Genomic DNA, 25,491 nt, shown 5'->3' with positions numbered 1-25,491 from the left:
TTTCCAGGTGAGACAGAGGTTCACCTGCACCTCCTCCAACTTCATCTATTGTATCCGCTGCTCTAGATGTCAACTTCTTTACATCGGCGAAACCAAACGCAGGCTCGGCGATCGTTTCGCTCAACACCTTCGCTCAGTCCTCCTTAACCAACCTGATCTCCCGGTGGCTGAGCACTTCAACTCCCCCTCCCACTCCCAGTCTGACCTTTCTGTCATGGGCCTCCTCCAGTGCCATAGTGAGGCCCACCGGAAATTGGAGGAACAGCACCTCATATTTCGCTTGGGCAGCTTGCAGCCCAGCGGTATGAACATTGACTTCTCCAACTTTAGATAGTTCCTCTGTCCCTCTCTTCCCTTCCCCTTTCACAGTTCTCCCTCTATCTTCCTGCCTCCACCTATATCCTTCCTTTGTCCTGCCCCCCTGACATCAGTCTGAAGAAGGGTCTCGACCCGAAACATCGCCCATTCCTTCTCTCCTGAGATGCTGCCTGACCTGCTGAGTTACTCCAGCATTTTCCGAAGTGACCATAATATGGTGGAATTCTGCATTAGGATGGAGAGTGACACGGTTAATTCAGAGACCAGGGTACTGAACTTGAATAAAGGAGACTGTGAAGGTATGAGACGGGAATTGGCTAGGATAGACTGGCAAATTATACTTAAGGGGTTGACAGTGGAGATGCAATGGCAAAGATTTAAAGACCGTATGGATGAACTCCAGAAATTGTTCATCCCTGTCTGGCGAAAAAATAATACGGGGAAGGTGGGTCAACCGTGGCTGACGAGGGAAGTCAACGATCGTGTTAAATCCAAGGAACAGGCATGTAAATTGGTCAGAGGAAGTAACAAACCAGAGGACTGGGAGAAATGTAGAACTCAACAGAGGAGGACATAGGGGTTAATTAAGAAGGGGAAAAGAGCATGAAAGAAAGCTTGGGGGGAAAATAAAAACTGACTCTGAAAGCTTCTTCAGATGTGTAAAAAGGAAAAGATTAGTGAAGACAAATGTAGGCCCCTTACAGTCAGAGACAGGTGAATTTATAATGGGGAACAAGGAAATGGCGGAACAGTTAGGTGAGTACTTTAGTTCTGTCTTCACTAAGGAAGACACAAACAATCTCCCAGAAATACTAGGGGACCGAGGATCTAGTGGGAGGGAGGAACTGAAGGGAATCCACATTAGTCAGGAGATGGTGTTGGGTAAACTGTTGGGACTGAAGGCAGATAAATCCCCAGGGCCTGATGGTCTGCATCCCAGAGTACTCAAGGAGGTGGCCCAAGAAATCGTGGATGCATTGGTGATCATTTTCCAATGTTCTCTTGACTCTGGATCAGTTCCAGTGGACTGGAGGGTAGCCAATGTAACTCCACTTTTTAAGAAAGGAGGGAGAGAGAAAATGGTGAATTATAGACCAGTTAGCCTTGCATCAGTAGTGGGGAAGATGCTGGAGTCGATTATTAAAGAAGTTATAGCAGCGCATTTGGAAAGCAGTGATGGGATTGGTCAAATTCAGCATGGATTGATGAAGGGGAAATCATGCTTGACTAATCTTTTGGAATGTTTTGAGGATGTAACAAGTAGAATGGATAATGGAGAGCCAGTGGATGTGGTGTATCTGGACTTTCAAAAAGCCTTTGACAAGGTCCCACACAAGAGATTAGTGTGCAAAATTAGAGCACGTGGTGTTGGGGGTAGAGTATTGACATGGATAGAGAACTGGTTGGCAGACAGGAAGCAAAGGGTAGGAATTAACGGGTCCTTTTCAGATTGGCAGGCAGTGACTAGTGGGGTGTCACAAGGCTCGGTGCTGGGACCCCAGTTATTTACAATAAATATTAACGATTTAGACGAGGGAGTTAAATGTGACATCTCCAAGTTTGCGGTTGACACAAAGCTGGGTGGTAGTGTGAGCTGTGAGGGTGATGCTATGAGGCTGCAGGGTGACTTGGACAGGTTGTGTGAGTGGGCAGATGCATGGCAGATGCAGTGTAATGTGGATAAATGTGAGGTTATCCACTTTGATGGCAAGAACAAGAAGGCGGATTATTATCTGAATGGTGTCAGATTTGGAAAAGAGGAGGTGCAACGAGACCTAGGTGTGCTTGTACATCAGTCACTGAAAGTAAGCGTGCAGGTACAGTAGGCAGTGAAGAAAGCTAATGGCATTTTGACCTACATTGCGAGAGGATTTGAGTTTAGAAGCAACCCGAAACATCACCCATTCCTTCTCTCCTGAGATGCTGCCTGACCTGCTGAGTTACCCCAGCATTTTGTGAAATAAATAAATAAATAGATAGATAGATAGATAAATAAATAAATAGATAGATAGATAGATAAATAAATAAATAAATAAATAAATAAATAAATAAATAGATAGATAGATAGATAAATAAATAAATAACTATCTATCTATCTATCTATCTAGTCAAGTTAGGAACAGGGGACGTACAACGAGATCTGGGTGTCCTAGTGCATCAGTCACTGAATGGAAGCATGCAGGTACAGCAGGCAGTGAAGAAAGCCAATGGAATGTTGGCCTTCATAACAAGAGGAGTTGAGTATAGGAGCAAAGAGGTCCTTCTGCAGTTGTACAGGGCCCTAGTGAGACCGCACCTGGAGTACTGTGTGCGGTTTTGGTCTCCAAATTTGAGGAAGGATATTCTTGCTATTGAGGGCGTGCAGCGTAGGTTTACTAGGTTAATTCCCGGAATGGCGGGACTGTCATATGTTGAAAGACTGGAGCGACTAGGCTTGTATACACTGGAATTTAGAAGGATGAGAGGAGAAGATGAGAAGATTATTAAGGGGTTGGACACGTTAGAGGCAGGACACATGTTCCCAATGTTGGGGGAGTCCAGAACAAGGGGCCACAGTTTAAGAATAAGGGGTAGGCCATTTAGAACTGAGATGAGGAAAAACATTTTCAGCCAGAGAGTTGTGAATCTGTGGAATTCTCTGCCTCAGAAGGCAGTGGAGGCCAATTCTCTGAATGCATTCAAGAGAGAGCTAGATAGAGCTCTTATGGATAGCGGAGTCAGGGGGTATGGGGAGAAGGCAGGAACGGGGTACTGATTGAGAATGATCAGCTATGATCACATTGAATGGCGGTGCTGGCTCGAAGGGCCGAATGGCCTCCTCCTGCACCTATTGTCTGTCTGTCTGTCTGTCTATCTATCTATCTCTGCTTTTAAAATATCCATTTACTTGAAAAAGCAGATGGAACCCATTAAAGTATAATTTTTTGGAACTGTAGTTTAGAGATAGAGCGTGTACACAGGCCGTTCGGCCCACCAAGTCTATGCCGACCAGCGATCCCCGCACACTAACACGATCCTACACTGGGGATATTTTTTACATTTATACCAAGCCAATTCACCTACAAATCCGTACGTATTTGGAGTGTGGGAGGAAACCAATGTTCTCGGAAAAAAAACCCCACGCATGTCACGGGGAGAAGGTACAAACTCCGTACAGACAGCACCCGTAGTCGGGATGGAACCCGGGTCTCTGGCGCTGTAAGGCGGCACGATGGCGCAGCGGTAGAGTTGCCACCTTACAGCGAATGCAGCGCCGGAGACTCATGTTCGATCCTGACTACGGGCGCCGTCTGTACGGAGTTTGTACGTTCTCCCCGTGACCTGCGTGGGTTTTCTCCGAGATCTTTGGTTTCCTCCCACACTCCAAAGACGTGCGGGTATGTAGGTTAATTGGCTGGGTTAATTAAAAAAATGTAAAAATTGTCCCTAATGTGTGTAGGATAGTGCGGGGATCGCTGGGCGGCGCGGACCCGGTGGGCCGAAGGGCCTGTTTCCGCGCTGTATCTCTAAATCTAAAATCTAAACTCTACCGCTGCACGACCGTACTTGAAATAATAATCTTCTTGCTCCAATTGAGAATACTACCAACTGATGAATAGTTCACGTGTTGGGAACAGTCCAAGATCATGAAAGGTGCCGCGGATGAGGGTGTTCTTTCTTTTATGGTTATCTGAACAACTAAGTGCTCAGCCAAAGGGGACAATGAAAGCTAATTGGATGGAGACACAAAATGCTGGAGTAACTCAGCGGGACGGGCAGTATCTCTGGAGAGAAGGAACGGGTGACGTTTCTGGTCGAGACCCTTTTTCAGACAGAGAGTCAGGGGAATGGGAAATGAGAGATATAGACGGTTTAATAGAGAGAGATAGAACAAATGAATGAAAGATATGCAAAAAGAAGTTAGGAACAGGGGACGTACAACGAGATCTGGGTGTCCTAGTGCATCAGTCACTGAATGGAAGCATGCAGGTACAGCAGGCAGTGAAGAAAGCCAATGAAATGTTGGCCTTCATAACAAGAGGAGTTGAGTATAGGAGCAAAGAGGTCCTTCTGCAGTTGTACAGGGCCCTAGTGAGACCGCACCTGGAGTACTGTGTGCAGTTTTGGTCTCCAAATTTGAGGAAGATATTCTTGCTATTGAGGGCGTGCAGCGTAGGTTTACTAGGTTAATTCCCGGAATGGCGGGACTGTCATATGTTGAAAGACTGGAGCGACTAGGCTTGTATACACTGGAATTTAGAAGGATGAGAGGAGATCTTATCGAAACGTATAAGATTATTAAGGGGTTGGACACGTTAGAGGCAGGAAACATGTTCCCAATGTTGGGGGAGTCCAGAACCAGGGGCCACAGTTTAAGAATAAGGGGTAGGCCATTTAGAACGGAGATGAGGAAAAACTTTTTCAGTCAGAGAGTTGTGAATCTGTGGAATTCTCTGCCTCAGAAGGCAGTGGAGGCCAATTCTCTGAATGCATTCAAGAGAGAGCTAGATAGGATAGTGGAGTCAGGGGGTATGGGGAGAAGGCAGAAACGGGGTACTGATTGGGAATGATCAGCCATGATCACATTGAATGGCGGTGCTAGCTCGAAGGGCCGAATGGCCTCCTCCTGCACCTATTGTCTATTGTCTATTGAGATTCAACAAGAAGACTTTGCAAATGGCTATTTCTGGAAACTAGCTACCTGTACAGCTAATTGGTCTGTCCTCACCTTTCTTAACTTGCTAATTTTCTCACCACTTAACGTTCCTGTTTTGGTGTTCGTCTCATCAATATGCGTTGATATTTTATTACCTGGGTAAACTCTGGGAGATTCATTCTTTGGCTGAGGGGTGATCTTTTCGAGGTGCATAGAATCATGAGGGGAATAGATCGGGTAGATGCACAGAGTCTCTTTCCCAGAGTAGGGGAATCGAGGACCAGAGGACATAGGGGAAAAGATTTAATAGGAATCTGAGGGGTAACTTTTTCACACAGAGGGTGGTGGGTGTATGGAACGAGCTGCCGGAGGAGGTGGTTGAGGCTGGGACTATTGCAACGTTGAAGAAACAGTTAGACAGGTACATGGATAGGACAGGTTTGGAGGGATATGGGCCAAACGCAGGCAGGTGGGACTAGTGTAGATGGGACATGTTGGCCAGTCTGGGCAAGTTGGGCCGAGGGGCCTGGTTCCATACTGTATCACTCGATGACTTCCATTTAAGGATTGAACACTCCAATCTTATCCGGATAACAGAGGGCCGTGATGAGACCATACCTGAAGCAGTGTATGAGATTTTGACCATTGAGGAAATGCACCAAATATTCAACAGATGGCTGGCATGGTGCATGAGAGAAAAGTCAGTTACCTCAACTAAACTAACACTGGGAACAGCTCCATCCAAGACTGCAAGAAATTGCAGCGAATTGTGGACGCAGCCCGGACCATCGCACAAACCAACCTCCCTTCCATTGACTCCACCTACACCTCACGCTGCCTCGGCAAGGCCAGCAGCCCAGACCATCGCACAAACCAACCTCCCTTCCATTGACTCCACCTACACCTCACGCTGCCTCGGCAAGGCCAGCAGCATCATCAAGGACCAGTCTCACCCCGGCCACTCCCTCTTCTCCCCTCTCCCATCGGGCAAGAGGTACAGAAGTGTGAAAATGCACACCTCCAGATTCAGGGACAGTTTCTTCCCAGCTGTTATCAGGCAACTGAACCATCCTACCACAACCAGAGAGCAGTGCTGAACTACTATCTACCTCCTTGGTGATCCTCGGACTACCCTTGATCGGACTTTACCTTGCTCTTAATGTTATTCCTTTAGCATGTATCTGTACACTGTAAATGGCTGGATTGTAATCGTGTGTTGTCTATCCACTGACTGGTCAGCACGCAACAAAAGCTTTTCACTGTACCTCGGTACACGAGACAGTGAACTCAACTGGACTGATCTGTGGGGGAAATGGACAGGCGACATTGTGAGTCAGGACCCTTCTTCAGACTTTAAAACCCAACCATGATCTCAAACAGACTGTGAGATTGCTGTCACATCACTCGATGTGGCAACTTACTCTAAGCAACATGCAGCTACCTTGTTTCATATGCCACAGCAGTGCCTACTATTCAGAAGGCACGGTGGCACAGCGGTAGAGTTGCTGCCTCACAGCGCCAGAGCCCTGGGTCCCTGGTTCCATCCCGACTACGGCTGCTGTCTGTACGGAGTTTGCACGTTCTCCTCATGACCTGCATGGGTTTTCTCCGAGATCTTCGGTTTCCTCCCACACTCCAAAGGTGTACAGGTTTGTAGGTTCATATGCTTGACGGAAATGCAAATTGCCCCTAGCGTTGATAAATAGTGTTAATGTGCGGGGATCGCTGCGCGGACTCGGTTGGACGAAGGGCCTGTTTTCACGCTGTATCTCTGATACAAGCTGATCATCAACTTCCGTAGGTCACACAACGGGGAATATGCCCCGATCTTTATCAACGGGGACAGTGTGGAGAGAGTGTTCAGCTTCAAGTTTCTGGGCACTCACATTTCGGAATTCCTAACATGGTCCAATAACACTGCTGCGCTGGTCAAGAAGGCACAGCAACGACTGTTCTACCTGAGAACACTGAAGAAGTCTGGTCTACCCCAACAGCTGCTGACGACATTCTACCGCTGCACCATAGAGAGCATCCTAACGCATGGCATCCCTGTGTGGTACCTCAGCTGCACGGAGGCAGAGAGGAAAGCTCTTCAGCGGGTAGTCCATAGAGCTCAGAGGACCATCGGAACACAGCTACCAGCCTTGGAGGCCATCTACAACACACGATGCCTCAGAAAAGCCACCAGCATCCACAAAGACTCTTCACAACCCTGCAACAGTCTGTTCGAACTCCTTCCATCGGGCAGACAATACAAGGCCTTCTACGCCCGCACCTCCAGACTCAGGAACAGCTTCATCCCCAGGGCCATAGCTGCTATGAACCGGTCCTGCTGAGCCGGATGGTCACATCGCACAGTGATCCGGCACAGACCTACTTGCACTTTATTCTGTCTCAAAACTGTTACAATTTGTTTAGTTGGGTTGTTGTTGTTTAAATTAATACTGACTAGCTAATTAATTTATTGCATCGTATGGGAGGCGCATTCCCAATCTCGTTGTACCCCTGTACAATGACAATAATGATATATTGTATTGTATTGTAAACTAAAAAAAACTAAAACTAAAAAGTGTTTTAATGGTTATAATTGGAACGCTCTGAGGTTGTGGAAAAAACACAAGGTGTTCTATTCACTCGACTTGGTAGGAATTATTGATAGTTGGGACTTTTGCTGACAGCATTAAAAATTTATCTTTGTCGGGTTATTTTTGTAAACCAGCATTACCTGTTTCTGTGCTTAAAAATTGGCCTGGTAGCTTGATAACATATCGGAGTGAGAAGAATCGACCAAACGCTGGAATCTTGAGTGCTGGTGCAACCCTTGCCATTGAGGCAGTGCAGCGTAGGTTCACCAGGTTAATCCCCGGGATGGCGGGACTGTCATATGTTGAAAGACTGGAGCGACTAGGTTGACTGTCATATGTTGAAAGACTAGAGCGACTAGGTTTGTATACACTGGAATTTAGAAGGATGAGAGGGGATCTTATCGAAACGTATAAGATTATTAAGGGGTTGGACACGTCAGAGGCAGGAAACATGTTCCCAATGTTGGGGGAGTCCAGAACAAGGGGCCACAGTTTAAGAATAAGGGGTAGGCCATTTAGAACTGAGATGAGGAAAAACATTTTCAGTCAGTGAGTTGTGAATCTGTGGAATTCTCTGCCTCAGAAGGCAGTGGAGGCCAATTCTCTGAATGCATTCAAGAGAGAGCTAGATAGAGCTCTTAAGGATAGCGTAGTCAGGTGGTATGGGGAGAAGGCAGGAACGGGGTACTGATTGAGAATGATCAGCCATGATCACATTGAATGGCGGTGCTGGCTCGAAGGGCCGAATGGCCTCCTCCTGCACTTATTGTCTATTGTCTATTATTCCCCGGGATGGCGGGACTGTCATACGAGGAAAAATTGGAAAGACTGGGCTTGTATTCACTGGAATTTAAAAAGATGAGAGGGGATCTTGTAGAGACGTATAAAATTATGAAAGGACTGGACAAGCTAGATGCAGGAAAAATGTTCCCAATGTTGGGGGAGTCCAGAACCAGGGGGCCACACAGTCTAAGAATAAAGGGGAGGCCATTTAAAACTGAGGTGAGAAGAAACCTTTTGTGAATTTGTGGAATTCTCTGCCACAGAGGGCAGTGGAGGCCAATTCACTGGATGGATTTAAGGGAGAGTTAGATAGAGCTATCGGGGCTAGTGGAATCAAGGGATATGGGGAGAAGGCAGGCACGGGTTACTGATTGTGGATGATCAGCCATGATCACAGTGAATGGCGGTGCTGGCCCGAAGGGCCGAATGGCCTCCTCCTGCACCTATTTTCTATGTTTCGATGTTTCTAAGCCATCGTGCCACACTGTGTGTTGTTGTGTATGTGAAAGCCTCATCCATTGCAGATGCTGTGGACAGAAGTCCCAGCATGGTGGTTAACTTGGCTGTGATTCAAGCACAGTGCTATGCAAAAGATTAACATGAATCAAAAAGACAATATGTCCTTCAGGGATCTTGGTGAGAAAGTGGAACCTGCAGATGGAACGCAAATTTATAAAAGGTTTACACCTATAGACCAATAATTTTCAACTTATCCCCAACCTGTACCATTTGACAACCTTCCTCACCATCCACAACTCCATTAATCTCCGTGGCAACAAAGGGTTGGCACGGTGGCGCAGCGGTAGAGTTGCCGCCTCACAGCGAATGCAGCGCCGGAGACCCGGGTTCCATCCCCACTACGGGTGCTGTCTGTACGGAGTTTGTACCTTCTTCCCGTGACCTGCGTGTGTTTTCTCCGAGATCTTCGGTTTCCTCCCACACTCCAAAGACGTACAGGTTTGTAGGTTAATTGGCTTGGTAAATGTAAAAGGATTGTCCCTGGTGGGTGTAGGATAGTGTTAATGTGCAGGGATCGCTGGTCGGTGGGCTGAAAGGGCCTGTTTCTGCGCTGTATGTCTAAACTAAACTAGACTAAACTAATTTACTAACTAAATCACTTCCATTTTTATCCTGCAGATGCTGGTTTAAACCGAAGGTAGACACAAAATGCTGGAGTAACTCAGCGGGTCAGGCAGTATCTCTGGAGAGAAGGAATGGGTGACGTTTCGGGTCGGGACCCTTCTTCAGACTGATGAAGGGTCTCGACCCGAAACGTCATCCATTCCTTCTCTCCATTTTCATCCGAATCATTTGTATATCACAGGCAGAGGTCCTTGTGGAACACTGAGTGGCGCTGAAGAAGGGTCTGAAGAAGCGTCTCGACCCGAAACGTCACCCATTCCTTCTCTCCTGAGATGCGGCCTGACCCGCTGAGTTACTCCAGCATTTTGTGAATAAATACCTTCGATTTGTACCAGCATCTGCAGTTATTTTCTTATACTGAGTGACGCTGAGTGTCGGAGGAATTCCATAGTGGGTCGGCCAGCATCTGCGGATGGAATGGACAGGGTATGGGGCCATTCTTCAGACTGAAGAAGTGTATCAGTCTGAAGAAAGGTCCCGACCCCAAACACAGTCTGTCCACTCCCTCCACAGATCCTCCAGCACTTTGTGTTTTGGTCAAGATTCCAGCACCTGCAGTTCCTTGTGTCTCATTATTAGTCAAAGACCTCGAATCGGTAACAGTTTGAAGAAGGGTCCCGACCCGAAACATCACCCAACCTTGATCTCCCTAGATGCTGCCTGACGCTCTGAGTTACTCCAGCACTTGTGTACGGATGGGCAGCACAGTGGCACAGCGGTAGAGTTACTGCCTCACAGCACCAGAGACCCAGGTTCCATCCCGACCACGGGCACTCTCTCTACAGAGTTTGTACGTTCTCCCCGTGACCTGCGTGGGTTTTCTCCGGGATGGACAATAGACAATAGGTGCAGGAGGAGGCCATTCGGCCCTTCGAGCCAGCACCGCCATTCAATGCGATCATGGCTGATCATTCTCAATCACTACCCCGTTCCTGCCTTCTCCCCATACCCCCTGACTCCGCTATCCTTAAGAGCTCTATCTAGCTCTCTCTTGAATGCTTTAGAGAATTGGCCTCCACTGCCTTCTGAGGCAGAGAATTCCACAGATTCACAACTCTCTGACTGAAAAAGTTTTTCCTCATCTCAGTTCTTAAACTGTGGCCCCTTGTTCTGGACTCCCCCAACATTGGGAACATGTTTCCTGTCTCTAACGTGTCCAACCCCTTAATAATCTTATACGTTTCGATAAGATCTCCTCTCATCCTTCTAAATTCCAGTGTATACAAGCCTAGTCGCTCCAGTCTTTCAACATTCAACAGTCCCGCCATTCCGGGAATTAACCTGGTAAACCTACGCTGCACGCCATCAATAGCAAGAATATCCTTCCTCAAATTTGGAGACCAAAACTGCACACAGTACTCCAGGTGCGGTCTCACTAGGGCTTTGTACAACTGCAGAAGGACCTCTTTGCTCCGGTTTCCCCCTCCACACTCCAAAGACGTGCAGGTTTTAGGCTAACTGGCTTGGTATCAATGTAAAATTGTCCCCAGTGTGTGTCGGACAGTGTTAGTGTGCGGGGATCGCTGGTCGGCACGGGCTCGGTGGGCCGAAGGGCCTGTTTCCGCGCTGTATCTCTAAACTGAATGAAACGAGCATCTGCAGTTCCCTGCTCCATCATCCTCTGGAGGATGTGTAGGAAGGAACTGCAGTTGCTGGTTTACACCGAAGAGAGACACAAAACGCAGGAGTAACTCAGCGGGACACACCTTTGTCCCACCTTTGTCTCGCGTTGTCACACCTTAACCTTCCACATCTCCGTGCCTCCTTCTCCCCTGACTCAGTCTGAGAAAGGGTTTCGACCCAAAACGCCACCTATTCCTTCTCTCCAGAGACGCTGCCCGTGCCACTGAGTGACTCCAGCACTTTGTGTCTAACTTCACTGTTAGAGGCTTACCTGAGAGACATGCAAAGCATCTTTCAAAGCGCTGCCAAAAGCTCCATGATTAATGAAGATTGTCTCCTGCACCAAAGAGAAACAGTTCGTTAAAAGACATGACAGCAAGTCACAGGTATCACAGGACAATGTAGGCCCTGACAGTGTAGGCCCTGACAGTGTAGGGCCGGACAGTGTAGGCCCGGACAGTGTAGGGCCGGACAGTGTAGGGCCGGACAGTGTAGGCCCGGACAGTGTAGGCCCGGACAGTGTAAGGCCGGACAGTGTAGGCCCGGACAGTGTAGGCCCGGACAATGTAGGCCCGGACAGTGTAGGCCCGGACAGTGTAGGCCCAGACAGTGTAGGCCCGGACAATGTAGGCCCGGACAGTGTAGGGCCGGACAGTGTGTGCTCGGACAGTGTAGGCCCGGACACTGTAGGCCCGGACAGTGTAGGCCCGGACAGTGTAGGCCCGGACAGTGTAGGCCCAGACAGTGTAGGCCCAGACAGTGTAGGCCCGGACAATGTAGGCCCGGACAGTGTAGGCCCGGACAGTGTAGGCCCGGATAGTGTAGATCCGGACACTGTAGGCCTGGACAGTGTAGGGCCGGACAGTGTAGGGCCGGACAGTGTAGGCCTGGACAGTTTTTTTTAAAAAATCAAAAATATTAATTCAAATATTAAAATAATATATACAATACAATAAAACCAAAACAGAACCCACCACCAGAATACTATACAAACAAATATACCAATAGAAACTATTATACAATTATATTACAATCCCCATCCAGGATACATCCAATCCCCCGTGGTGCCCAGCGGTCCCGGAAATCCTCCAGGGTAGGCCCGGACAGTGTAGGCCCGGACAATGTAGGCCCTGGACATTGTAGGGCCGGACAGTGTAGGCCCGGACAGTGTAGGCCTGGACAGTGTAGGCCCAGACAGTGAAGGCCCGGACAGTGTAGGCCCGGTCAGTCTAGGCCCGGACAGTGTAGGGCCGGACAGTGTAGGGCCGGACAGTGTAGGCCCGGACAGTGTAGGGCCGGACAGTGTAGGCCCGGACAGTGTAGGCCCAGACAGTGTAGGCCCAGACAGTGTAGGTCTGGACAGTGTAGGCCCGGTCAGTGTAGGCCCGGACAGTGTAGGGCCGGACAGTGTAGGGCCAGACAGTGTAGGCCCGGACAGTGTAGGCCCGGACAGTGTAGGGCCGGACAGTGTAGGGCCGGACAGTGTGTGCTCGGACAGTGTAGGCCCGGACACTGTAGGCCCGGACAGTGTAGGCCCGGACAGTGTAGGCCCGGACAGTGTAGGCCCAGACAGTGTAGGCCCAGACAGTGTAGGCCCGGACAGTGTAGGCCCGGACAGTGTAGGGCCGGATAGTGTAGATCCGGACACTGTAGGCCTGGACAGTGTAGGGCCGGACAGTGTAGGGCCGGACAGTGTAGGCCTGGACAGTTTTTTAAAAAAAATCAAAAATATTAATTCAAATATTAAAATAATATATACAATACAATAAAACCAAAACAGAACCCACCACCAGAATAGTATACAAACAAATATACCAATAGAAACTATTATACAATTATATTACAATCCCCATCCAGGATACATCCAATCCCCCGTGGTGCCCAGCGGTCCCGGAAATCCTCCAGGGTAGGCCCGGACAGTGTAGGCCCGGACAATGTAGGCCCTGGACATTGTAGGGCCGGACAGTGTAGGCCCGGACAGTGTAGGCCTGGACAGTGTAGGCCCAGACAGTGAAGGCCCGGACAGTGTAGGCCCGGTCAGTCTAGGCCCGGACAGTGTAGGGCCGGACAGTGTAGGGCCGGACAGTGTAGGCCCGGACAGTGTAGGGCCGGACAGTGTAGGCCCGGACAGTGTAGGCCCAGACAGTGTAGGCCCAGACAGTGTAGGTCTGGACAGTGTAGGCCCGGTCAGTGTAGGCCCGGACAGTGTAGGGCCGGACAGTGTAGGGCCGGACAGTGTAGGCCCGGACAGTGTAGGGCCGGACAGTGTAGGCCCGGACAGTGTAGGCCCGGACAGTGTAGGCCCAGACAGTGTAGGTCTGGACAGTGTAGGGCCAGAGGCCCGGGCGCCACCTAACGGAGGTTGCGTAGCAACCCGCCTCCCGGCCCGGGCAGCCGCCACTGGTGGAGCGGGAGCACGTGGCCGCAGGCTGGGTGAGGGCACGTGGGGCGCGGGGCGGTGACGCCACCTTGTCCTGTATTTGGGAGTGAGATAGTTGGCGACCCTGAGTGATACATAAGCACCAACCTTGCTGCGACCTTGCTAGTATAAATCAGGTTGGCACTTTCCATGTCCAATACCCATTTCCCCCTAGATTCTGCGCGAGCCAAATTCCTAGCACAATGTGGCCTCCATCTCTGGAGACACAAGAGACTGCAGAGATAGAGACTCCAGCTGTCCCACAATGTTGTCTTCATTAATCAGAGTTACTAATAGTTCCGAGCACACACACTTATGCTGGTTCATAAGTTCTCAGAGCAGAATAGGCCATTCGGCCCATCAAGTCTACTCCGCCAATCAATCATGGCTGATCTATCTTTCCCTCTCGACCCCATTCTCCTGCCTTTTCCCCGTAACCCCTGACATCCATAATAATCAAGAATCTGTCAAATTCCATCCATTGACTTGGCCTCCACAGCCTTCTGTGGCAAAGAGTTCCACAGATTCACCACCCTCTGACTAAAGAAATTCCTCCTCATCTCCTTCCTAAAGGAACATCCTTTTATTCTGAAGCTGTGGCCTCTGGTCCGAGACTCTCCCACTAGTGGAAACATCCTCTCCACATCCACTCTATCCAAGCCTTTCATTATTCTGTACGTTTCAATGAGGTCCCCCCTCATCTTTCTAAACTCCAGCGAGTACAGGCCCAGTGCTGACAAACGCTCATCATAGGTTAACCCACTCATTCCTGGGATGGTTCTGAATTGTGAATTTGTGGAATTCTCTGCCACAGAGGGCAGTGAAGGCCAAACCACTGGATGGATTTAAAAGAGAGTTAGATAGAGCTCTAGGGACTAGCGGAATCAAGGGGTATGGGGAGAAGGCAGGCACGGGTTACTGATTGTGGACGATCAGCCATGATCACAATGAATGGCGGTGCTGGCTCGAAGGGCCAAATGGCCTCGTCCTGCACCTATTGTCTATGTTTCTATTCTCATAAAATAAACAATTTTAATCAATAGAAAGAAGTCATACCTCCTCCAGAAGAAAATGCCTTTTCCTCATCTCTGGACCAAATGGTGGAAGGTTTCCATGGTGATAATGGAACGTGGGCAACTCAAATGGCAAAGAAGGAGGAATATAATCCCCTGCCTAAATAAAATAGAAATTATTTAATTTTTCCACCATTAGAAGTCGCAGGTTAATCTTCTGCAATAATGCATCTGCCTTTTTTTAATCAAATTAATACTTTTTTATCAATTATTCATTCACAGGGAAAGGATTTTGCTGGTTTAGTTTAGTTTAGTTAAGAGATACAGCGCGGAAACAGGCCCTTCGGCCCACCGAGTCCGTGCCGACCAGCGATCCCCACACACTAACGCACACCAAGGACAATTTACATTTAGACCAAGCCAATTAATCTATGAACCTGCACGTGTGGGCGGAAAGCTAAGAGCTCGGAGAAAACCCACGCAAGTCAAGTCAAGTCAATGTTATTTGTATAACACATTTAAAAACAACCCACGTTGACCAAAGTGCTGTACATCAGTTCAGGTACTAAGAACGAACATACAATGGCACACAAACATAACAGCACATACATAAACAGTTCACAGCGCCCCCTCAGAGGGCCTCAAACGCTCGGGAGTAGAAATAGGTTTTGAGCCTGGACTTAAAGGAGTCGATGGAGGGGGCCGTTCTGATGGGGAGACGGATGCTGTTCCACAGTGTAGGTGCTGCAACCGCAAAAGCGCGGTCACCCCTGAGCTTAAGTCTAGACCGCGGGATAGTGAGTAGCCCCAAGTCGGCCGACCTGAGGGACCTGGAGATAGAGTGGTGGGTTAGAAGGTTTTTGATATGGGGGGAGGGGGCAAGCCCGTTTAGGGCTTTGTTTGTGAATAGGAGGAGCTTGAAGTTGATTCTGTACCGTACTGGGAGCCAGTGGAGAGAGGCCAGAATCGGGGTGATGTGGTCCCTTTTACGGGTACCCGTCCGGAGTCTCGCCGCGGCGTTTTGGAGAACGTACAGACTCCTTACGGACAGCACCCGTAGTCGGGATCGAACCCGGGACCCGGGTCTCTGGCGCTGTGAGGCAGCAACTCTACCGCTGCGCCACCGTGCCGGTCCTCAGAAATGCATTGGTTAAGAGTGAGCTTTTTAAAGGATTGAGCATGCTTGCTGTGGCTTAGTCGAACTCCCTTTGGTGCCATTACTAAACTACAACTCAGAATTGGTGCAGTAAAGCTTACACTGCACTTCACCTTTATTAGGGCATGCAATATGCATGCTAAAACACTGACTATAGGCAAGTCAGGAATGCGAATGCATTTATATCAAGAGGGCTAGAATACAAAAACAGGGATGTAGTGCTGAGGCTCTACAAGGCACTGGTCAGGCCGCATTAGGAATATTGTGGGCAGTTTTGGGCCCCATATCTGAGGAAGGATGTGCTGGCTCTGGAGAGAAACATAGAAACATAGAAAATAGGTGCAGGAGTAGGCCATTCGGCCCTTCGAGCCTGCACCGCCATTCAATATAGTCATGGCTGATCATCCAACTCAGTATCCTGTACCTGCCTTCTCTCCATACCCCCTGATCCCTTTAGCCACAAGGGCCACATCTAACTCCCTCTTAAATATAGCCAATGAACTGGCCTCAACTACCATCTGTGGCAGAGAATTCCACAGACTCACCACACTCTGTGTGAAGAAATGTTTTCTCATCTCGGTTCTAAAAGACTTCCCCCTTATCCTTAAGCTGTGACCCCTGGTTCTGGACTCCCCCAACATCGGGAACAATCTTCCCGCATCTAGCCTCTCCAACCCCTTAAGAATTTTATATGTTTCTATAAGATCCCCCCTCAGTCTTCTAAATTCCAGCGAGTACAAGCCCAGTCTATCCAGTCTTTCCTCATATGAAAGTCCTGGGATGCAGGGATCAATCTGGTAAACCTTCTCTGTACTCCCTCTAAGGCAAGAACATCTTTCCTCAGGTTAGGAGACCAAAACTGCACACAATACTCCAGGTGCGGTCTCACCAAGGCCCTGTACAACTGCAGCAGAACCTCCCTGCTCCTAAACTCAAATCCTCTTGCTATGAATGCCAACATACCATTCGCTTTCTTCACTGCCTGCTGCACCTGCATGCTTGCTTTCAATGACTGGTGCACCATGACACCCAGGTCACGTTGCATCTCCCCTTCTCCCAATCGGTCACCATTCAGGTAATACTCTGCTTTCCTGTTCTTGCCGCCAAAGTGGATAACCTCACATTTATCCACATTATATTGCATCTGCCATGCATTTGCCCACTCGCCTAATCTATCCAAGTCACTCTGCAGCCTCCTAGCATCCTCCTCGCAGCTAACACTGCCACCCAGCTTCGTGTCATCCGCAAACTTAGAGATGTTGCATTCAATTCCCTCGTCCAAATCATTAGATCATGGAGAGGGTCCAGAGGAGGTTTACAAGAACGAGGTTTACAAGGCTTCCCCTCCTCCATTATAGATGAGGCTCTCACTAGGGTCTCTTCTACATCCCGCAGCTCCGCTCTTGCTCCCCCTCCCCCCACTCGCAACAAGGACAGGATCCCCCTCGTTCTCACCTTCCACCCCACCAGCCAGCGGATCCAACATATCATCCACCAACATTTCCGTCACCTACAACGGGACCCCACCACTGGCCATATCTTCCCATCCCCTCCCCTCTCTGCGTTCCGCAGAGACCGTTCCCTCCGTAACTCCCTGGTCCACTCGTCCATTCCTACCCAAACCACCCTAACCCCGGGCACTTTCCCCTGCAACCGCACGAGATGCAACACCTGTCCCTTTACCTCCCCCCTCAACTCCATCAAAGGACCCAAACAGTCTTTCCAGGTGAGACAGAGGTTCACCTGCACCTCCTCCAACCTCATCTATTGCATCCGCTGCTCTAGATGTCAACTTATTTATATCGGCGAAACCAAGCACAGGCTCGGCGATCGCTTCGCTGAACACCTGCGCTCTGTCCGCATTAACGCAACTGATCTCCCGGTGGCCCAGCACTTTAACTCCCCCTCCCATTCCCAGTCTGACCTCTCTGTCATGGGCCTCCTCCAGTGCCATAGTGAGGCCCGCCGGAAATTGGAGGAGCAGCACCTCATATTTCGCCTGGGCAGATTGCGGCCCGGTGGTATGAACGTCGACTTCTCCAACTTCAGATAGCTCCTCTGTCCCTCCCTTCCCCTCCTCCTTCCCAGATCTCCCTCTATCTTCCTGTCTCCACCTATATCCTTCCTTTGTCCCACCCCCGACATCAGTCTGACGAAGGGTCTCGACCCGAAACGTCACCCATTCCTTCTCTCCCGAGATGCTGCCTGACCTGCTGAGTTACTCCAGCATTTTGTGAATAAATCGATTTGTACCAGCATCTGCAGTTATTTTCTTATTTTACAAGAACGATCCCAGGAATGAGTGGGTTAACATATGATGAGCGTTTGTCGGCACTGGGCCTGCACTCGCTGGGGTTTAGAAGAATGAGGGGGGACCTCATTGTAACTGGTGTGGAGAGTCTGGGACTAGAGGCCACAGCCTCAGAATAAAAGGACGTTCCTTTAGGAAGGAGATGAGGAGGAATTTCTTTAGCCAGAGGGTGGTGAATCTGTGGAATTCATTGCCACACAGAAGGCAAGAGAATGGGGTTGAGAGGGAGAGATAGATCAGCCATGATTGAACGGCGGAGTAGACTTGATGGGCCGAATGGCCTAATTCTAATCCTAAAACTTGTAAACAGGTCAAGAACCATGATAATTTTTTTTAAACTGCAGATTTAAGAAATGAAATAAAAGAGGATGCTCTGGAAATATGCAGCAGGGCAGATAGCATTGGTTGAATGAGAAACAAAGTTAATGTTTTGCAATTATATGGTCTAATTTGGAACAGGAGGAATAGATAAAGGAATATCTTAAGGAAGGAACTGCAGATGCTGGTTTACACCGAAGATGGACACAAAATGCTGGAGGAACTCAGTCGAACAGGCAGCATCTCTGGAGAGAAGGAATGGGTGACGTTTCAGGTATGAACAGTAGACAATAGACAATAGGTGCAGGAGGAGGCCATTCGGCCCCTCGAGCCAGCACCACCATTCAATGTGATCATGGCTGATCATTCTCAATCAGTACCCCGTTCCTGCCTTCTCCCCATACCCCCTGACTCCGCTATCCTTAAGAGCTCTAACTAACTCTCTCTTGAATGCGTTCAGAGAATTGGCCTCCACTGCCTTCTGAGGCAGAGAATTCCACAGATTTCCAACTCTCTGACTGAAAAAGGTTTTCCTCATCTCCATTCTAAATGGCCTACCCTTTATTCTTAAACTGTGGCCCCTGGTTCTGGACTCCCCCAACATTGGGAACATGTTTCCTGCCTCTAATGTGTCCAATCCCTTAATAATCTTATTCACCAGTTACAATCGTATGAAGAAGGGTCTTGACCCAAAACATCACCCATTCCTTCTCTCCAGAGATACTGCCTGACCCGCTGAGTTACTTCAGCATTTTATGTCTATCTAGGGAATAAGGTCATAGGTTCATAAATGATAGGAGCAGAATTAGGCCATTCGGCCCATCAAGTCTACTCCTCCATTCAATCATGGCTGATCTATCTCTCCCTCCTAACCCCATTCTCCCACCTTATCCCCATAACCCCTGACACCCAAACTAATCCAGATTCTGTCAAACCCTGCCTTACATATATCCAGACTTGGACTCCACAGCCGTCTGTGGCAATGAATTCCACAGATTCACCACCCTCTGACTTAGTGCATTAGTCAGACATGAAAATCATATTTCAGATACAAAGTGAACAAGCTACTTTAGTTTAGTTTGGAGATACAGCGCGGAAACAGGCCCTTCGGCCCACCGGGTCCGCGCCGACCAGCGATCCCCGCACAATAACACTATCCTACACCCACTAGGGACAATTTACAATTTTACCAAGTCAAATAACCTACAAACCATGTACGTCTTTGGAGTGTGGGAGGAAACCGGAGATCTCGGAGAAAACCCACGCAGGTGACGGGGGGGAGAACGTACAAACTCCGTACAGACAGCGCCCATAGTCGGGATGGAACCCGGGTCTCCGGCGCTGTGAGGCAGCAACTCTACCGCTGCGCATTAATTAAAAAAATTCTCCAAACAGGGTTTAGAAGCAATAGATCATAGTATTGCATGAAAATATTTTCTATCCATGCCCCCCTTATTAAGTCTTGATAAAATAAATTAATAAATGTCCCTGTCAAGTAACAATCTGTAGAAGTCAAACCTTTATGGTTCCAATCAGCTCTTGCACATTCGATGAATGGAATGACCCGAAGTCTCTTCTTGCACAGGTCACTAGATTAAAAAGAACAAAAAGACTTATTTATATCAGGGATATAATTAGATTAAGCAATATTTATTTGATAGCTGAAAAGCTGGTGTGTCAAGGGGTGGCGCGGTGGTGCAGCGGTAGAGTTGCTGCCTCACAGCGCCGGACACCCGGGTTCCATCCCGACTGCGGGCGCTGTCTGTACGGAGTTTGTACGTTCACCCCGTGACCGCGTGGGTTTTCTACGGGTGCTCTGGTTTCCTTTCACACTCTAAAAATGTGCAGGTTTGTAGGTTAATTTGCCTCAGTAAAATTGTGCCCAGCATGTGGGGAGCGTGTGATCACTGGTCGGCATGGACTCGGTGGGCCGAAGGGCCTGTTTCTATCCTGGCCGAATCTGTGGAATTCTCTGCCACAGAAGGTGTCCAACCGCCCCCAGACAGTCAAAATAGGCCCTCACCTCTCCTCCACCATTACACTGAGCACCGGCTCACCACAGGGCTGTGTGTTGAGCCCCATCCTTTACTCCCTCTACACTCACGACTGCGCCCCCACCCATCCCACCAACACCATCATCAAGTTCGCGGATGACACGACTGTGGTTGGACTTATCTCAGAAGGAGATGAGACAGCCTATAGGGATGAAATCCAAAGGCTGGCAGCATGGTGTTCAGTGAACAATCTGGTCCTGAACTCCTCCAAAACAAAGGAACTTATAATTGACTTTAGAAAAACCAGTGGAGATTACGACCCACTCTACATCAATGGGGTCTGCGTGGAAAGGGTACCAGCTTTCAGGTTCCTGGGTACGCACATCGCAGAGGATCTCACCTGGTCTACCAACACCATCACCACAGTAAAGAAGGCACAGCAGAGACTCCACTTCCTGAGGATCCTCAGGAAAACCAACCTGCAGGAGAAGCTCATGTTGTCCTTCTATCGCTGCTCCATCGAGAGTGTGCTGGCATACTGTATAACCACATGGTATGCCAGCTGCTCAGAAAAGGACAGGAAGGCCCTTCAGAGGGTCATCACGACGGCCCAGAAAATCATCGGCTGCTCACTGCCCTCCCTGGAGCACCTGTTCAGCCTGCGCTGCCTCAGTAGAGCAGGCAAAATAATAAAAGATCCATCCCACCCCGGCCACCGTCTGTTTGTTCATCTGCCCTCTGGTCGACGTTTCAGGTCAATCAAATCCCGAACAAACAGACTTAAGAACAGTTTTTACCCCAGGGCCATACGAGAACTGAACACTACCTGTGCACTAGGCAACACCGTTAAAAAATCTTGTACTTAATTTAATTGTATTTATGTATTTATTTGTTTTTGCATTTATTGCATATATGTTTGTACGCACCGTCAGGATTGGCTGTTTTTTAATTTCGTTGTACTCGTTGCAATGACAATAAATGAATATTATTATTATTATTATTAGTTGAGGCCAGTTCATTGGCTATATTTAAGAGGGAGTTAGATGTGGCCCTTGTGGCTAAAGGGATCAGGGGGTATGGAGAGAAGGCAGGTACAGGTTACTGAGCTGGATGATCAGCCATGATCATATTGAATGGCGGTGCAGGCTCGAAGTGCCGAATGGCCTACTCCTGCACCTATTGTCTATGTGTCTATGTTTCTATGTTTCTATCTCTCCCTCTCAACCCCATTCTCCTGCCTTCTGTGTGTGGCAATGAATTCCACCGGTCCACCGCCCTCTGGCTAAAGAAATTCCTCCTCATCTCCTTCCTAAAGGAACGTCCTTTAATTCTGAGGCTGTGGCCTCTGGTCCCAGACTCTCCCACCAGTTACAATGAGGCCCCCCTCTCATTCTTCTAAACTCCAGCGAGTATAGGCCCTTCTACTGTGCTGGTGAGAATAAGGACGGAGTTTGTGACTTGCTGTCATGTCTTTTAACGAACTGTTTCTCTTTGGTGCAGGAGATAACCTTCATGAATCACGGTGCTTTTGGCAGTACTTTGAAAGGTGCTTTGCATGTTTCTCAGCTAAGCCGCTAACGGTGAAGATAGACACAAAGTGCTGGAGTCGCCCAGCGGCACATGCAGCATCTCTGGAGAGAAGGAATAGGCAACGTTTTGGGTCGAAACCCTTTTTCAAACGGAGTCAGGGGAGAAGGAGGCACGGAGATGTGGAAGGTTAAGTTGCGACAATGAGAGACAGGCGTGACAGAGGTGGGACAGAGGTGTGACAGAGGTGTGACAGAGGCGTGACAGAGGTGTGACAGAGGTGTGACAGAGGTGTGACAGAGGTGTGACAGAGGTGTGTCAAAGGTGTGTCCCGCTGAGTTACCCCTGTGTTTTGTTTCTATCTGGGATTATGAGGGATGAGCGGACCGTGTGGAGTTGTGGAGACTGTGGTCTCTGTGGAGAATGGTGGGGATGGGAAGGTGTGACTAATGATGGCACCACATTGATCAAGTCGGCAGCCATGTTGGAGAATCACGTGTTGGATGCGGAGGCTGGTGGGGTGGAAGGTGAGGACCAGCGGAACTCAGTTTGTTCCATCTGAGGAGAGGGGTGGCGAGGGCAGAACCTCAGGATTCAGGGTAACCATGCTTACTAAAGGAAGAGGACATCTCAGATGTCCTAGAGTGCAAAGAATTATCTTTGGAGAACCTAGTCAGAGAGTCACAGAGCGACACAGTGTGGAAACAGGCCCTTCGGCCCAACTCGCCCACACCAGCCAACAATGTCCCAGCTACACGAGTCCCACTTGCCTGCGCTTGGTCCATATCCCACCAAACCTGTCCTATCCATGTACCTGTCCAACTGTTTCTTAAACGATGGGATAGTCCCAGCCTCAACTACCTCCTCTGGCAGCTCGTTCCATACACCCACCACCCTCTGTGTGAAAAAGTTACCCCTCAGATTCCTATTAAATCTTTTCCCCTTCACCTTGAACCTATGTCCTCTGGTCCTCGATTCCCCTACTCTGGGCAAGAGACTCTGTGCGTCTACCCGATCTATTCCTCTCATGATTTTGTATACCTCTATAAGATCTCCCCTCATCCTCCTGCGCTCCATGGAATAGAGACCCAGCCTGCTCAACCTCTCCCTGTAGGTCACAACCTCTAGTCCTGGCAACATCCTCGTAAATCGTCTCTGTACCCTTTCCAACTTGATAAACATCTTTCCTGTAACATGGTGCCCAGAACTGAACTCAATACTCTAAGTACTTTCCTGGACTGGACAAGCTAGATGCAGGAAAAATGTTTCCGTTTTGTTTAGCATCCATGAGACCACAAATGGACTAATTTATTGACATTCTTAAATAAGATTAATGTGCTGGAAACGGTTCATCAGAAGATTTACGTGACCAAAACAATAGACTATAGGAGCAGGAGGAGGCCATTCGGCCCATCGAGCCAGCACCGCCATTCAATGTGATCATGACTGATCAGCCACAATCAGTACCCCGTTCCTGCCTTCTCCCCATACCCGTCTGACTCTGCTATCTTCCAATCCAATCCAATCCAATAGAACTTTATTGTCATTCGGTACAAGTACCGAACGAAATTACAGCAGTCACAAAACACAACAAAAAAAAAGAAAAAAGTACACAGGACACACGCCCCCAACACAAACATCCATCACAGTGAGTCCAAACACCCCCTCACTGTGATGGAAGGCAACAAAACTTCCCCTCTCCTCCCCCCGCACCCACGGACAGACAGCTCGACCCCTAACGAGGCGACCGACACGCACAGCCCGCGCAAGGGGATGGAAGGCCCCCCGGACGAGCCACGCCGGGCACCGAAACGTCCCGCGGCTGAGCCGCGCCGGGCACTGAAACGTCCCGCGGCCAAGCCGCGCCGGCGATGGAAGGCCTCGCAGCCGAGCCGCCCCGGGGAAACCTAATAAAATAAAGGTTTCCCCCACCCCCACCACCCCCCACACATACACAGCCAAAAAACAGAAACAAAAACCATCCCAACACCGACACACAAACAAAAAAAAAAGGAAAAAGTACAGACAGACTGCCAGAGAGCCGCAGCCGTTAGGCCCAGCCACACGTGACATATTTAAGAGCTCTACCTAGCTCTCTCTTGAATGCATTCAGAGAATTAGCCTCCACTGCCTTCTGAGGCAGAGAGTTCCACAGATTCACAACTCTCTGACTGAAAACGTTTTTCCTCATCTCCGTTCTAAATGGCCTACCCCTTATTCTTAAACTGTGACCCCTGGTTCTGGACTCCCCCAACATTGGGAACATGTTTCCTGCCTCTAACGTGTCCAACCCCTTAATAATCTTTTACGTTTTGATAAGATCCCCTCTCATCCTTCTAAATTCCAGTGTATACAAGCCTAGTCGCTCCAGTCTTTCAACATATGACAGTCCCGCCATTCCGGGAATTAAGCTAGTAAACCTACGCTGCACGTCCTCAATAGCAAGAATATCCTTCCTCAAATTTGGAGACCAAAATCTGGAATGTATGGATCACCTTATGAAGATAAGACACAAATGGAGTGATCCACTAAGTTACTCCAGCATTTCTTTTAGATCAGTTTAGTTTACTGTCACGTGTACCGAGGTACAGTGAAAAGCTTTTGTTGCGTGCTGACCAGCCAGCGGAAAGACAACATGTGATTACAATCCAGCATCTGCGTGCAGCGTAGGTTCACTAGGTTAATTCCCGTAATGGCGGGACTGTCACAAGTTGAAAGACTGGAGCGACTAGGCTTGTATACACTGGAATTTAGAAGGATGAGAGGGGATCTTATCGAAACGTATAAGATTATTAAGGGGTTGGATACGTTAGAAGCAGGAAACATGTTCCCAATGTTGGGGAGTCCAGAACAAGGGGCCACAGTTTAAGAATAAGGGGTAGGCCATTTAGAACGGAGATGAGGAAAAACATTTTCAGTCAGAGAGTTGTGAATCTGTGGAATTCTCTGCCTCAGAAGGCAGTGGAGGCCAATTCCCTGTGCTGGCTCGAAGGACCGAATGGCCTCCTCCTGCCCTATTGTCTATTGTTCCTTCCTGCACAGGTTTTTCTCATGAAGACAAGGCTGTTACTAGGACTCGTGGGTCTGAGCTGCAGGGAGAGGTTGAGCAGGCTGGGACTCTATTCCCTGGAGTGCAGTTGGATGAGTAGTGACCTATGGAGGCATAAACTATGGAGGAGATGATGAGAGGAATAGATCGGGGAGATGCACATAGTCTCTTGCCCAGAATTACTGAATCAAGAACCAGAGAACACAGGTTTAAGGTGAAGGAGAAAAGATTTCCTTAGGAAACTGAGGGGTAACTTTTTCACGCAAAGGGTGGTGGGTGTATGGAACAAGCTGCCAGAGGAGGTAGTTGGGGCAGGGACTATCCCAACGTGTAAGGAACAGTTAGACAGGTACATGGATTGGACGTTTAGAAGGATATGGGCCAAACGTTGGCAGGTGGGACTAGTGTTGATCGGTGTGAGCAAGTTGAGCTGAAGGCCTGTTTCCACGCTGTGTCACACTATGACTCTATAACTAATTGGCTGTCATTACTGCTGAAGACAGCGGTCACCATTAGTGAAGAGAGACACAAAATGTTGGAGTAACTCAGCGGGTCAGGCAGCATCTGTGGAGAACATGGATAGGTGACGTTTCAGGACGAGACCCTTCTTCGGACT

At 48.9% G+C, this 25,491-nt stretch overlaps 1 protein-coding gene across 1 annotated transcript in view; it reads right to left on the bottom strand.

Annotated features, from left to right (window-relative positions):
* The window catches only part of LOC144594076 (uncharacterized), a 67,463-nt gene extending 46,564 nt beyond the window's left edge, over positions 1-20,899 (bottom strand). The window contains exons 1-4 of the mRNA XM_078400263.1: positions 20,779-20,899; positions 19,824-19,894; positions 14,564-14,680; positions 11,360-11,425 (exon numbers count right to left, since the gene is read on the bottom strand). Of these exons, the coding sequence (XP_078256389.1) occupies positions 11,360-11,425; positions 14,564-14,593 (96 nt within the window). The 5' untranslated portion in view covers positions 14,594-14,680; positions 19,824-19,894; positions 20,779-20,899. The remainder of the gene's footprint in view (positions 1-11,359; positions 11,426-14,563; positions 14,681-19,823; positions 19,895-20,778) is intronic.
* Between the last annotated feature and the right edge of the window lie 4,592 nt (positions 20,900-25,491).

The sequence above is a fragment of the Rhinoraja longicauda genome, chromosome 5 (genome assembly GCF_053455715.1).
Source record: "Rhinoraja longicauda isolate Sanriku21f chromosome 5, sRhiLon1.1, whole genome shotgun sequence".
NCBI lineage: Eukaryota > Metazoa > Chordata > Chondrichthyes > Rajiformes > Arhynchobatidae > Rhinoraja > Rhinoraja longicauda.
This window is presented reverse-complemented; position numbering and strand designations above follow the sequence as displayed.